The sequence below is a fragment of the Botryllus schlosseri genome, unplaced genomic scaffold (assembly GCF_051294905.1).
Source record: "Botryllus schlosseri isolate E-star unplaced genomic scaffold, Bs_hap1 Bs195a, whole genome shotgun sequence".
In the NCBI taxonomy this organism is placed as follows: domain Eukaryota; kingdom Metazoa; phylum Chordata; class Ascidiacea; order Stolidobranchia; family Styelidae; genus Botryllus; species Botryllus schlosseri.
The window spans coordinates 1-15,970 of NW_027648804.1; the positions used below are offsets into that span (position 1 = coordinate 1).

General features: G+C 41.7%; 2 protein-coding genes across 3 annotated transcripts; both read left to right on the forward strand.

The window, feature by feature from the left end:
- Positions 1 to 37: 37 nt before the first annotated feature.
- On the forward strand, positions 38 to 9,437 carry LOC145432811 (uncharacterized). Of its 2 annotated transcripts, none has more exons than XM_080309622.1 (4): positions 38 to 584; positions 1,365 to 1,552; positions 2,307 to 2,374; positions 7,259 to 9,437. In XM_080309622.1, exons 1-4 carry the CDS (start codon positions 186 to 188, stop codon positions 8,455 to 8,457), a joined length of 1,854 nt encoding a protein of 617 aa, XP_080165748.1. In that variant the 5' UTR covers positions 38 to 185; the 3' UTR covers positions 8,458 to 9,437. The 2 variants fall into 2 exon arrangements, with proteins under 2 accessions (XP_080165748.1, XP_080165747.1); XM_080309621.1 differs by having other exon boundaries at positions 43 to 584; positions 2,304 to 2,374.
- A 1,275-nt stretch (positions 9,438 to 10,712) lies between these two features.
- Positions 10,713 to 15,772, forward strand: LOC145432810 (uncharacterized). Its single transcript, XM_080309620.1, has one exon. The coding sequence runs from the start codon at positions 13,435 to 13,437 to the stop codon at positions 14,836 to 14,838; it is 1,404 nt and encodes a 467-aa protein (XP_080165746.1). The 5' UTR covers positions 10,713 to 13,434; the 3' UTR covers positions 14,839 to 15,772.
- Positions 15,773 to 15,970: the final 198 nt, after the last annotated feature.

Here is a 15,970-nt window from a genome sequence, read left to right on the forward strand (position 1 = left end):
GGCCGCAGTATTTTTTTAGCAAACCTGCTTGGGGAACATCTTAGCAATGTATATTTTCGTTCATACATCAAGTTGAGATGATACTAACGTGTAGTCCGTTATGTATTTTGCAGTGAAGTCAACAGATATGACGTGTGTTCATTAGTTTCCCGCGATTTTGATAGGAAAGCAGCAAATTCGTGACCATGACCGACGTTATTAACCCGCCGCACTACACCATGAAGTTGGAAGGAGTCGAAAAGAACATACTGAGCTACATGAACCAGCAAAGAAAGACGAACGGGCCAGGCAGTTGCGAAGTGGTCCTGCTGGCGAACAACATGAAGCACTACGCGCACAAGATAGTCCTCGTCTCGTACAGCGACTTCTTCAAGACCTATTTTGGAGAGGGCGAGAAGGAAAACGACAATACTTCGCACCGCGACGCGGCCAAAAAGACCCCCGGGCCGGCGTTGAGCACCGTTCACCTGCCGGGGATCAACTCCATCGAGCTGGAACCGATCTTAGAGTACATGTACACGTCTACGCTGGAATTGAAAGCGGAAAATATCAACGAAATACTGCTGGTGGCGTGTCTGTTACAGGTGATGGTCATGTGATAGATCTAAATGAGTATATGTTAAATTCAGTGTTACATTTAGTGTGATGTAGTAGATTACTAACGAGCAGACGATGTGCGCAAGTGGCCTTTTCTTTTCTAAGATTCGGGGTTTCTGACGTCATTGTTAAGTTGACTTATCCAAATTCCCTGTGTCTATGCCTCCCTGTGTTTTATTATATATTTGAAGACACTCTTAGAATCATAATTGAATAATATATTTATATTGACTTAGACTAGTACAGGATTGAAGTGAAATTCTACTTCACGAAAAACGATTGCTCGTTTGTAAAGTTCCTTTCAATTCTCTACCCCTGACAACCGAAATATTCGGGTTTATTTCAATGTGTATATAATATTCCATTTAATATGTACGAAAACCGCCGCGTTTAATAACATTATTATCGCAATAACGTAACTGTAAATGAGTGTACAGCTACTTTTATCGCAACTAAACACTTTTTGTGACACGGGACGGACTAAATTCACGGAAACGAATATTCAAGGATACGACACGAAAATGGTGTGCTCGTGTAGCAAATATACTCAAGTTATAAACCTCAAAGAGTTTCTTCAATTGTTATTAATATTATATGCCACAACAGTCGGACTTATAGCCATTTATGTCTTTGTACACCGCGGCACTGATAATAAAAACAGTCTATCACGTTTTTCGGACATCTAGTTCTTAATCATGCGTAATCGATTGAGGCGATCTAGCGAAATATTACGAATTGCATAATTCGAATTTCCGCTTGTCTCGCAGGTGACTTCGGTAATCGAATTCTGCGCGGAAGTAATGTGCAAGCAGCCCAACTGGAAGTCGCCGTTGGTCTCGGCGAGAATCACCAATTTCGTTCGCAACGGCTTACAATCTCGCAAAGACCCAGCGCCTGTAAACCCGACCGCTGTGACGTGGGCCACAAACGGAGGGAAGCCAGCTGCACACGAATCGTAAGCAAAGCCCTATATACTAGTCATAACGAAACGTCTATGTTTTGTTCCCCTTGATTTATTACACATATCAAAGGATAAATTCTAGTTGTAGAGTGAGAATAGCATGATCATCTAATTAGAAGTGTCCTGATGGGACCTTTCTAGCTTATTCCATGCCCAGGCGTAGAGATGGTTCTAAAACCTGTTTAAATCAATGCTCATAAGTTTTTGAAATGTGCCCTAACCAATAGATGAATATCGGCCTGCATATATCGGTATTATCGATATTGACTGCAATACACGATATGTGGGCTGTAGCCGTAAGTGTCACGGTTTTGTCCTACGGAAAATCGATTTCCATAAGCGAGGCGCAATTGTCGCCTACTTAACGGGCGTAGACGTCCAAAACACGGCGCCCGCCTGTGATTAAGCCAAGCAATTTGGGCCACTTGAGCTCTTTACGGTCGCGACTTAATTTCGACATTTGCCATGTCGATTTTTTGATTCGAAGAAGATAAAAACCGTCATCGCAATTATGCCGTTTCCGTGATGACGATTAAAAAACCAGTTTTCCGCGCGTTTTTATTTACCGCCGAATTTTCGGTGTCAACTGATCCGTTGGAGGCGATAAGCAAGTTTATGGGCGTTGTGAAACGCGTGGGATTCGAAAAAAAGAAATTCCAGCCGGTTGGATTGACACACCATTTTTTTTTCAATTGCCACTATATGACGTGCTAATCAACGCTAACCATATTTCATGTTTTAACAGCAGGCCCCGGCGTAGAGGACGAAATCTTGGAAGCGGATGGATTAACGGCAAACACGAAAATAAACAAACAGGTATATTTCGTGACAGTTAATAACCGACAGGGTGCTTCTCGCCTAAAACGAAAGTATAGACTTTATCGCAAGTCGACAGCAACAAAGAATATCTAACATCATCATGAGCTTATAAATCATGTTATCCGTTCACAAACGCCACAAGATTGCGATAGAATCATTTTAAAAAATATGGATTGTTTTCATGCGTCCATTACATCAAGTTACCCTTTCAAAAACACCATAATATCGGGATACAACAAAGAACAGTAATGAAAACAGTCGAAACGCCACGAATACCAAAACATTAACAACAGTAGTGCGACGCAACAAATATGCACACTATTGCTGTATGCGTTTTGGTAAAACAGAAACCCCAACGCGACACGCTTCTCTTACGCGATTAAGTAGTTTGTGACTCATGTATGTTTTTGGTTAGTTCGTGATTTTACGGTACATTCCATATTTTTTCCTTCCGTTGGCGAGAAAAACGCGCATCCGAGATACGCGACCGGCGTCCATTTTAATAGGTGGATCTCCTGGCTTGCAAACAGTATCTGCTTACTGGATATGTACTGTCATTTACGTACCTGGCTCTGGACTCAATCCTGTTTGATAAAACGTAATCCCAATTCGATCCGGATCCTGTTTCAGTTTTTAACTTGAACATCCAGATCCGAAAAATCTTGCATTTGGGCAATTAAGCTTTTATTGCCCTCGTGATCCATATCTTCTAGGTTATAATTGTTATTGAACTTTGGTTATGATGGATTCCTCCGAATTGTGGTACAATGCAAAAAGTGGCCGAGTCTGAGATCGTACGTTGCAGACGAACATCGTGTATTCGCCGATTTTCACATTGTAAATCTGTTAAACGGAGCTTTCATGCACTAAATCATGCCTTCACATAATTCCAGCGAGTGGAAATGAGTGATATACACCAATTGTCATGGACATATATGCCAGTGGGTTCCATCCCAAAATGGTGGCAAACGTAAACACATGTATGGGATATATCTCTTCGTAGTAATTTGATTATTTGACTCATTTTCACGCGTTAGCATGGGTGTTAAAGCATAATTTGGTGCCTGAAAATGCAGTTTACCTGAATTACCACCGCACTATGGTGAAAATCTGATAGACACATTTTCTTTCCACCCGTGGATTCACATAGTGTACGGAACAGTCGAAGTAACACGCCTAAATTCCCTTTCGTGTATTAGAAATATAGAAACATGCCCTGATCAGGAACTGGGACAATAAATTGAGTCTGGAACCTATCTAGATTTAGGAAAACTTGTCGGATTCATGTCGGGATAGAATACAGAAGCCTGACCCTGTACATATTGGATGAGTTTATTATTAGTGCTTGACTTCTAATGGTCTTTTGAATCAGACCTATAAGACTAATACATACCGTGTTATACCAGCTATATATCGCAACTTGTGAGTAGGATATTTTCAATCAGAGGAGCCATATGGTGTAAAGATTGATATGCATAGTTTTCAACGAGAAAGGAGCGGCGTATCCTATATTTTTGTGTACAAAGTGTAAATCTCTACTGCTTAATTCTTACCCTCAATCGCGGCGGGAGTCGTAGAGTTCTCTATCAATCAGCGGGTTGTCACAATCCCATTCGTTTAATTCGCTAATTCCGCAAAGCGCGCGGTTTAGACAGCCGCACAGAACCGGAATAGAAACGGCAGGTTTATTCGCGACTGGAAATTGGAGGGCGCCTAGCGAGCGAACGCCTTCTAACAGCACGCTTGCGATAAATTGGAAGTGATGTGATAGACTTGTTTAACGTGTTTCGCGAAGGCATGACACGGTATATTCGATAGGGGCCATCGACGGTTTGTGATATAACTCTACAATTTTCTCACTTGGAGTTAACTCGATCCACTTGAAGTCAAACTGTTCCTATTCTTGTCGAGATACTCGTAATGATTTATTCCAAGATCAAAGCGAGCTTTGGGAGAATAATATTCTAATTGAAGGCGCCGCTGCTTTCATGTGTACGAATTGCGGAAAATGCGCTATCAATTTCGTAACGGGTTGCAAAGCTCGGTCGCGCAATATCGGCGCAATTTACCGAATGATATCTTGAACAAATGTTTTCGTAATCACACAAGGACCTGGCGCCCAAAGGCACCTGCGCTAGTCTCCATATTCGGGAAATGACAATTTTATTGACATAATCACTGTGATTAATTCATCCCCGACGTAATGAGTCCGTTTCGAATCGCGCGACCTAGATATTAGTCACGTTTCGAGAAAATAATTTGCGAATAAGGAAAACGCATATTTATACTGTGTGAATCAGGATTCAGGAATGCTTTACTTTGCTTCACCTCTTTGGAAGACATGGTCTGAACATGGATGTTACCTGTTCAGTAACCATGCGTACTTCTTCTGTTTCGGATTACTTATGTAGATTTTGTCTCATTGCAATTCTTAATCAAATGGTTTTGTTTCAAGACTATTTTCGGTACTTCCTTTGTACGTTTTGAGGCAAAACCATACTTACTCCGTACATTTTAAACGTAGATGATGGTTTTAGGACATGTTTCCATAATTTTTATGAGTGAAATCGACATGACAACTGGGGGCAGCTGTATCGCTGTAACCTAAAATATTTCCAACATCGCACATCGCTAGTATGCTCGAGATAGCTAAGCTACCCATATTAACTGCTATATTGGAGCCTTCGATCAAACCCAATACCAATAATCAATAACCGTCAGATTCTATTTTCATCTGATCAAGACACACACAATGTACAAAGCGATTAGTTAGGTCTCATAAACCGGCATCCACTGAAGCTACTAGAATACTTCCAGACATTTATTTCCTGTTCCCGCTTGAAACAGTTGTGATATGTTTCGGAAATCCGTGCTCCTATACTTGTGATTGCGCAGAAAATTACGACGTCGCTTCTGCTTGAGTGCCAACACCGACTACTTTGACCAGCTCTGTATCTGAATGGTCACGTGCGGCATTGCAAATCGTTTGTATAATTCTGGAAATCACGGTCGCTTCACGATAATAGAACATTGCTGTGACTCGGCCGAAACATCTTGAAAGCGGGATAATTGCGGTATCTTGGTCAATGCAGCTACCGCGACTATCCCATAACGATTTTGAAACAAGTCCGCTCGCCGCTGGACCGCAGAGACTATGACGCGAAGCCACATCCGCAACGAGTGTTGTTATTTCAATAATCATCTCGTGATTTCGTGACGCGATATGGCGTAAGATATTCAGTGAATTCCCCGCGTTCAGTTCATCTCTTGCTGTGAGAAACAGTCTTGCACAAACCACGGGATTTTGAAAATGTGTAACTAGAACTAAAACTAGAAATACTTACTATTCAAAACTTGAAACTCGAAATAGAACTAGAACTAATGACCATTAAAAACCACAACTAATCAACCAACAACTAGCTAGATTCGATTCGGAAGCAACTCATAAGATTCTATTTTACCCACATGAATATCTGTATAATTTTGAAATGCGAGGGGTTTCGATCGCAAAAACTCATCCCCTGGTTACGCCACTGTTGGTAGTGATGACTCTGAGCTATCAATGGCTGCAAGAACATCACACAACAGAACACCGGTATCGCGATTTACGCCAAACGGCTACCCCTGTTTTTTTAGTTATTTGGCAACTAATCTTATTTAAACTGGCACTAGAACTACTCGAAAAATACTATTAGTCTCCCGTACACTACTTAACTAGATTAATAGTTTGTAAGTCTGATAAGAAACCGACCGAAAAATATTTAAGATGTGATTGAAGCCGCGTGGGCATGGAGATTGTGCTTAACACGACAATGCGGGTAGACATATGGTACATTCAACGCGCACAAACTAGGATATTTATTTAAAAACAAGTACATTTTCGATCATCACGAATTAACGTGCCACATTACATATCTATGTCTTGAGTCATAGCGATAAATTTATCAACAACATCCTTCATTTATCTGCCGTTCAAACGGCGCGAAACGCACCGACAGATTGAGCGGCAATTACGTCATTTCGCGGCAACACGCTCAGTTCTCAGATTTGATGGAAGTTTTGATATATAAAGCCGATAAGGCACTTTTGATACTGACCGCGCAGCTTGTGACTCCGTTTCAACCGTGCTCATCAATATTTTAATCACGTCTACGGACTAACAACCTCTTGATTGGAATTTTATTTCTGGATGACTAATAATTTGAAGTTGGTCACGATATTTTCCAGTCGTCGAGCAAGATTTAGAAGTTACTAATTTAATGACCGATATCTCCGTTACAATCTTCACACTCGCGTTAAACCGGTAATTTTAGGAATGACATAACCACGACAAAATCCGCCTAGACTTGTTTCATTTGTTACATTTCTCTGACGATTTGTTATTGCAGCGATATTTGTCTCGATATTCAACCGGACCGTGCAGGCACGTTGCATATTGCGCGTTAGACTCATTTCACGTTTAAACGAACTTAATTCACACAATGTTAATTCATGAGTGGAAAATAAGTGTAATTACCAAATTTCCACCCAGCGTAAAGTGCAAATCAGACTATTTGGTAACAAATTTAGCTTTCACAAGCGATGCATTGGTGAAATCGAGTTGAATACATTAATCCTTATCGAGATATATCCCAGAGTGTAGTGGCCTAGTGGGTTATATCACTTATGTGTACATGTACCACTGTAACTGTGCCACCATTTAGCGCATTCCTTGGCTGGTTCACGATACGGAAGCCACTCCACCCCCAGCAGTATAGCGTATGTACGGAACATATACGTTCCAACCTTGTCGTATTTACATTTCTTGCAGCGCTTCACACTTTGTATGTTCACATCTGTATTATATTAGGTTTCGATTTAAAACGACTTTGTCTATTCCAGGAACCTATAGACGGCGCAAGGACACACACGCCGATCACACGGCTGTTCGGTACAACCCAACGAAGAGAAGCGGTCAATCAGACTACGCCACATTGATCGGATCCGGTGCAAGACGCAACAGACGAGAACAGCCTTTATATCCACCTGGCCATGCGCACGAGAAAATACCCTTCGATTACCCACTCACAATCGATTATGACGACTTGGATCGCAACATGCCGCTTATAGAAGCCGGAAAGATGCGCTCGATTTTTCGTACGCAAGAGCCTAACACATTAGCCGGACGTCCGTTTACCTATCACGAACGAAGAGTTCATATGAACAAGACTAACGCATCGTGGGGCGGTATATCTCGCTCGTTGAGCAACAAGCCTCAAATGACCACCTATTCCTCGCCGAATACCATTGAGAACGTCACGGTTGATAACGCGCGACCCCATAACGTTCCGCAACTTATAGATTGCAGGAATCTGTGGCAAGTCGCGCAAGCCACTGCGTTGGGTTTGCCAGTCTACCCGACTGGATCCTCTGACTTTAGACTAGTCAAGGGATCGGATTTGCATCAACACATGTCTGCGACAGACAGCACAGAAGACGACACGCCTACAAGTCCTACGTTTAGATCCCACCGCTCCACGAGACTCAAGTTGAATCGCAACAATCATTCTGATGTCGACACTAACTCACTTCACGGAAAAGACTTGAGGTTGTTAGCTTCACAATCGACAACAAAACGGGACTCGTTGGACGACCTCTATACTGCACAAGACTCGCCGATAAACCTGTCCCGTCCTGCATTTGTTCCCGCTACCAGCCAGAAGAATGGAGTTGATCCAAAGCCGAAATGTGACGATCGCGAAATACGTCTTACTGGCCGAAAAGACTTTAACAATTCGATGTATTCTTCCTTTTCAAAACCTCCGACAGCCGACCATAACAGCCCCATGCGTCTAGAAAGTACCAAGCAATGCACCGACAACCGCGTAGATTACCACCAAAGAAAACGAAAGCTGCTTCTGGGAGCGTTGGATCAAAATACACACGAGAGCGGTACAAAATCTGCAAAAATTAGTCACTCAGCTAAACAGCATCAATGCTCTAGCGAAGATGACATCCTGTCGGGAGACTACAGCCGTAACCATCGCGATTCCGGCAGTGACCTGGATAGTGACGACTCTGGCCGCCCGAGCAGTGTATAAAATATATATTTCTCACACCTTCACTACATTCTACCTAAACTTTGTATTTAAAACCCCTTACGCTCATTCCAACTCGCTTTGATTCATTAATTTTGCTTCTATTATCCTTTCTTATTACTTATATACTGTTTACGTGACGTATGACACAGTGCGACACATTCCCCTTTCACGTTCCTATACGATGTAGCCTGTACTGCGCATCATCAGACCCAAGCATTCCAAACTTGACAAAGTCAAGGTCAATGTCACACGAGCATTTTAAATTATTGTGATCTTACTTATTCCGTTGTTACGTACTAAATTGACAATATACATAACACTAACCAAAATCGTTGTTATACTAATAAAATGTTTAGAGAAACATATTTGGGTCAAATCTGCTATAGCCTACTACAACTGAACAGGTGTAAAATTTGGTGCTGTAGTTTCGCAATAATTCAATGGCAAATTTGCACATCAGAGTATAATAGTTTAGGAACCATCGTAAAGGGAAGAACATATCCTGTCTTTCACATAGCCTAAGCGTATTGCTGTTCCAAACGTTAATAATTTGTCACTTTCATTAATATGGAGTGCAACCCAAATATGATGCTTTGTGTTTCCAAAAACTGAATAGATATTCCAAGTCTTGAATCATGGCTACGTATAGATTGAATATACAATCGCCTCATCCCTAACCTTATCTCCTCAAGCCGTGTTTATGCTGCATACATCTTTAAGTTTCTTAGCTACCAATGTTAAATCCCAATGGTTACTGAGATTTACATGAACACGCGGTTTGTAGACTCGACCTCGCATCTGTGGATATTTTTCTGTAAAATGATTGATAATAATATAATTCTGTGAATATCAGCGTATCATACATTGTCAGTCATGCCGGAGGTGGTATAATATAAGTACAAATCATTTAGATTTGTTGGTAAAATGCTGGAGTAGTTATTTGTCCGATTATGGCCGCTGAATATATATTGTATGCTGTATATGTGATGAGAATGAAGCAAAATTATAGTCCTCAATATTTGAAACAGAAGGAAAGTCAACTTCATCTGATGTGTAGGAAGTACTTGTGGCCGACCACAACAAGCTATATACCAGTGCTTTTCGACCACGGAAGCACGTCGATACATAGACCTACTTAGGGTGAAGCAATAAGGAGTTTTACTATCCGTAGTCGATAAACCTGTAGGATAAGTATAAAGTTGATATTCGGGAGGAGCTGTCATTGTCTTAGATAGGCGCTGCCTAAGGAGATAAGGAGTAGCCTGTGTAGAAACTCATTCGCCTATATACGCTACATTTTTGCGATAGCGAATACAGCTGGACGGACTACTGCAAATAATGCGTATGTAAGTGGTACATACACAAACCAAGAATTATTTTGTCAGTAAATGATTCAATTCAATAATGGTGCCTGATCACCAGTCATCATGCACTTACTTGAAACATCAAACACTTTTTAACGCGATAAACAGTTGCAGCACAACTAAAACATGATACATTTTGCAATTGTTGAATAACGCTAGATTCATATGAATTTTTATGTCAAATTAGACCCTACTACGCCACCGTATGGGTTGTGTTGTATCAATGCGAGTGCAACTAACTAAAAAAGACCAATTAACAATTGAATGAGTGTGTGAATTTTGGAAAATTTAATGCGAATAAAGTTGGCAGTAGAAGCACTGGGGTTTTTAGCGCGACTTCATAACAGACTATTTCCGTTCTACGGTAAAACACAGAATCTTGAAATTTGAAGATGTTTTCATAATTGAAGTAGCTAAATTCATGCATTAATATTTTCCAATGACTTTTATGTACTGCATTTAACATTCTCAAAGAGTTCACTCACACACACAATGACTCGATTTCTGCTCAGGGGTAACATCCATATAGCAGTTTTGGGATCAAGTAGCCTACTGCCTTCGAGTCACAAGTTTTATAGGGTCATTGCAGATTTTTCATTCGAGATAAGTCAATTTCGGTCGAATTTTTGAAGCACTACGATTAAAGTCATTGCATTCTTCAGTATGATTGAAGTGCGGATTTAGTCGCTAATAATTCTGAATCGAGGTACGATTATCAAGTTATTAATACATCCAAATGGCTAAAAGTGGCTCAGAAATACGTAGAACTGCATGCTATAGACTATTACGTCATCTCAGCATGCAGTCATCAGCCAAATAGAGAATTGTTCTAAAGTTCAACCTAATTGATGTGGTTCACAATCTACTTGCACCATCTATGTCATATAAGTTAAATGTTGCAGTTGCTCGGCAACTTAAGGGTTTAAGTTAACAAACAAACAACCAATAATTAGCATGGAGAACTTATTATAATTAAATCACGTACTACACATTAAGCATGCTATAGTGAATATTGTAACAGATCCCTGTTGTCGATCAACCTTGAAATGTGTATATCTCGTAACCGAGAGACATCCTGTTGGAGTATATGGTAACTGACAACCTCCAAACCTACTAACCGCAAGCAGATATGATTCGATCTGGCTTTCATTCGATCAGGGGAAACCGCGGCCAAGCTGTGGAGAGTGTTGCAAATGATACAGCTGTGATACAGATATGATGCACCTGCTTGCGGGACTATATTATAATATCCAATATTGTGTATTTCACGCCATATTAGGAGACGAATAAGACTTCCGATTGCAGTGATCACGAGTCTATATAAGCGCATGTTTAGTTGACTCGAGTTAGACTCATTTTACGCTACCTACGACAAACATCAACGACGAATAAATCTTGTATTGAGCAATCTCTTGGTTCAAGAACTTACTACAGAGTTGACGTCAAGTTAAGTATAGCGCAGCAATTACCTACAATACACAGGTTACGCTACTTTGCTACTTCAGGACGAAACAACTATATGGTACCACGTGCTCGGTGAACAAGGGATTACGTCTATACAGTACAACGAACTTTATATCGTACGACTACAACGATATCGTGCAACAACTGACTATACCCGTACCGGACCATCAACCATCCGGTAACACTTTCATAGCAATAGCTACGGCAGATTTCACGATCAAATTCGCTTGTTGTGTGCTTAATTTACGCCTCATTATATTCGTGATTATTGTGTACATTTCGTGTCAATTAGAAGTGTGCATGCAATAGTGCTTTCATGGCTAGTGGCGGCAAACATAGTAAACCACCTACCTCCAACCCTATAGTTGGCACAGGCCCTAAGGACGCTAACCCTAAGGTCGAAGTAGTAGCGGGACAGCCCGACAGACAGATTAGCGAGACTAAACACCAAACTCATCAATGGGAGGCATATGTCAGCACTTTGAACAACTACAATACTGCTCAAAATTTTTAGAAGCGGTGACGCCGGCTGGCATCGCTCTTCGAATCAACGATATCGACTTACTTCACCCGAACTGGCTCACACTTTATTCTGCATTTCTTTGTTATTTCATTGTCATATGGGTGTTTTTGATCCATTCAGACATCAGACGACGCCCGAAACAGGCTTTATCGGGACTGTCATGTGTACTTTATTTTCCGTACAATTTTCACCCTTGCCAATACGTATATGTTATGGAACCATCGCAGATGCAAGGGTTACGCAAGCATTATCTAGGACCTTTCCGGGTTTTACACAGATGGAGACATCATCTTCAAATCGCAATCTCAGGTCGAACACGTAACGTAGCATTATACGATGTCAAAGTCATGTATTGCGACGGCGATCGCATCTCAGATTTTTCGCGACCGAACGCAAACACGCTGTTTACATCCGATTCTCACGATGCTGAAAACCACGTGGCCACAACACATGTAGGCCGAACGAACATCGCTGCTAACGCAGAAAATCCAATTCAGCTTCAGGAAGCAGTCGAGCCAACAGCGAACGCATCCGGTTCAGATATTATTGCAGATTCAAGCGATCAGATTTTGAGCGAGCGAGATTTTGAAATTGTTCAAGACTGTAACGATTCGAATTTACCTTGCAGACCTGCCATTATTGATAAAATTATTACAACGCGAACAGGACGTGCAATTTCCAAGCCGCACGCACTCAAGGATTATGTTTTATCGGCAATCGATTGTCCTGTCACTTTTGACGGCGTGGCTGTTAGCGCACCCAGCTAAAGGAAACGATACTCCGAGTTCTATCACGGCTAACGTATGTAGACGCGAAGCCGCTTCTGACTTGATCGATATTCAACCACCAAAACAATGCAGACACGATCCGATTATACACTCGAAATCGTGCCTGGCAAATATCTACGCCTTGACAAACAGATTTCACAATCTGGATGGAAAGATGTGTTTTGTGGCTGAGCAATATTGGGAGACCCATTTCTTCTTTTTTGGTTCTTATTCGCAAAATATAGGCGAAGAACAACGTTACAGTATCCCGTTAGTGGAATGTCAACACGCAATTGTCACACATCTGTCCGCATACGGACAGCTGACCGAACAAGCTGACGGATTACTTTCAACTAACAACAAACTACACTTGACATGGAAATGGGCTAACTCGCAGTCCGGATTTCTACGCAACCTAATCGTGCATACAATACCGATTGTATACGATTCAATAACCAGCAAACTACGAGCCGATATATCTGATCTCTCTGAATGTAAAGCAAAGGTCGGGCATTGTCAAACAGACCAGGGAACGGTCATATGGCCTCCCTCCATAACAAACAAATATGCGTGTCCGACGGCGCCAATTCGGATGCGTACAAACATCTTAATGCATACAAACAGCAACCACGAAGTATCAAGGGTGGAAATACCAGACCTAGCTCTATCTTTTCAGTCTGTGCACACGTGTAATTCCGATCTGGTCCGCTGCTTGCCCAGACGAGCAGTGTGAGTCACAGGAGGGTTTTACTTAGTTCCAATCCGCTGCACTTTAAGCGATGCCAAGACCCTTGGGCTGAAACTTTCGACGGAAAGACTCAACAGCTCAAGTACTTCTACGCGTCTCTTGCTAGGACAGATGCAGGAATTACATGATGATTCGATGGATAGACACAGGCGACTGATTTCACACCTGGACTACCTCAGTTGCACAATAGAACAACAATTTTACAACGTCCACAAATCGCTGACACCAATGTCACCGGACTCGACGTTCAATATGGCACCCTACAACTCAAGACTGGGTGTGTTCGACTCGTTCTTATACAAAATGCATTGCACAACGCAAAACATCACCGTCCACAACAACTTATTCTTCTCCGACGGAACACTTAGCGCCCGACCACTCATCTCGTTCAGTACAGACAGGACATATTTCGGTCAATTATACGACAACAACACAGCCTTTTTGGAGACTAGATACATCGACACTGGCTCCGCAAACGCAACCAGAATATTCAAGGTGGGTGATTCCTATTTCAAATATCAGAATGGAATTCTCACATCACGCAACGCCTCTGTCACACAAGTCAAATTTTCGATGGATCTCAACATTGACGATTTATTAGGATCGCCACGGGTTGACAATATCACAGAGACCTTCCTACATTTATTCAGGAAAATGGATTCTTCATTTAGCACAGATTACGATCATGTTTTATCTCACATATCCAGTTCTATGCTGCTAGTACAACGCCTACGGAGCCTGTCCGCTTCGTACACTTCGAACCGCAGTAGGCAGGATGACACTACACAAATTGACCCCTTAGAGCCAATAAAAATAGCATCCGACGCCATTAATTGTAGCATTTTATCCTTTTTATCCACTATTACCAACCCTTTCCTTCAGCTTTTATTTGCATGTTGGTTTGCCGCTACGATGCTATGGGGTTTATACTTTTCATGCCGTTTATTATGTTGTAATCGTCATAGGCTTAGACAACGTTTAATTGTGCATCGTGAATCTGCCGCTAGTTCATTGCAGGCCCTCCGTGCACGACTCCGCCGGCGACGGTATGCTGTTGATGAAAGGATTACTCACAACGTTCATGGCGACGCTAACGAACTGCAAACGATCCGTACGGGCAATGACTCCGACAATCTCGAGGACGATACCAAATCTCTCGCAGACTCAACAAATGTCGTCGAAACAACATATACTTCCGACGCAGATGCACACAATCAACCATTGAATCCGACTATCGAATCGGACACATCGACCAACGACCTGACTACTTCTGACGATTGTGTACCAGTCCAGGAGATAACACCACCAAATGCATCTGTCGGCGACGAACCCGCACAGCAACAACAACCCCAACGACAACAAAATCATGTGCCATTGGAGTATGCGAGAATCGCTGCAGTGATCAACGACCATAGCCCGAGATTCCGCCCGAGGATTCCCAAAATTCTGCACAATGCTAAGCAGAAACGACCACGTCATACGAAGAATCGTCCGCGTCTGCCCATGAACGAGTAAATCTGAGTAACGCAGTATATGCCAGCCCGGCGGGTATGTTATATACTGTTATATATTGACTGACTGACCATGCTCAAACAAATGGTCTGGATAACGAGGTATCAACAAGTTTATTAGCCCCGCGCGCGCGGTCACGACAGTGACATGGACAGTTGTGACGCTCAGCGTGAGTGATTTTTAGGATTAGATTGTTAGGATTAGATTTCTTTATTGTGTATTTGTTTCATGCCAGTTATGTACATTATAAAATGAATGAATAACAACTTGCTCATTGCTCCATCAATTAGACTTGAACATTTGGACATCAATTTCCCACTTATACATTTCTCTAGTTATGTGATACACTCCATGCTACAACTGATTAATTAACTTAATTATCTGACATTTAGACCTATTGTTATCTCTTTTTCGGAAGGGGAACGGTGCAGTTGCTCGGCAACTTAAGGGTTTAAGTTAACAAACAAACAACCAATAATTAGCATGGAGAACTTATTATAATTAAATCACGTACTACACATTAAGCATGCTATAGTGAATATTGTAACAGATCCCTGTTGTCGATCAACCTTGAAATGTGTATATCTCGTAACCGAGAGACATCCTGTTGGAGTATATGGTAACTGACAACCTCCAAACCTACTAACCGCAAGCAGATATGATTCGATCTGGCTTTCATTCGATCAGGGGAAACCGCGGCCAAGCTGTGGAGAGTGTTGCAAATGATACAGCTGTGATACAGATATGATGCACCTGCTTGCGGGACTATATTATAATATCCAATATTGTGTATTTCACGCCATATTAGGAGACGAATAAGACTTCCGATTGCAGTGATCACGAGTCTATATAAGCGCATGTTTAGTTGACTCGAGTTAGACTCATTTTACGCTACCTACGACAAACATCAACGACGAATAAATCTTGTATTGAGCAATCTCTTGGTTCAAGAACTTACTACAGAGTTGACGTCAAGTTAAGTATAGCGCAGCAATTACCTACAATACACAGGTTACGCTACTTTGCTACTTCAGGACGAAACAACTATAATGTGCACCTATTGTTGACGAGTCATAAACGTATAATAGTCGATCTACAATTCTGAAATGCTGATTCAATTGAAGTCAGTTTTCCA

Excerpts from the sequence above, each read along its gene's own strand:
- LOC145432810 (XM_080309620.1), top strand. The coding sequence starts at position 13,435 with ATGCAGGAATTACATGATGATTCGATGGATAGACACAGGCGACTGATT.
- LOC145432811 (XM_080309621.1), top strand. The coding sequence starts at position 186 with ATGACCGACGTTATTAACCCGCCGCACTACACCATGAAGTTGGAAGGA. Across the intron at positions 585-1,364 it reads TGGTGGCGTGTCTGTTACAG|GTGACTTCGGTAATCGAATT; the intron begins GTGATGGTCATG and ends CTTGTCTCGCAG. Across the intron at positions 2,375-7,258 it reads ACACGAAAATAAACAAACAG|GAACCTATAGACGGCGCAAG; the intron begins GTATATTTCGTG and ends TGTCTATTCCAG.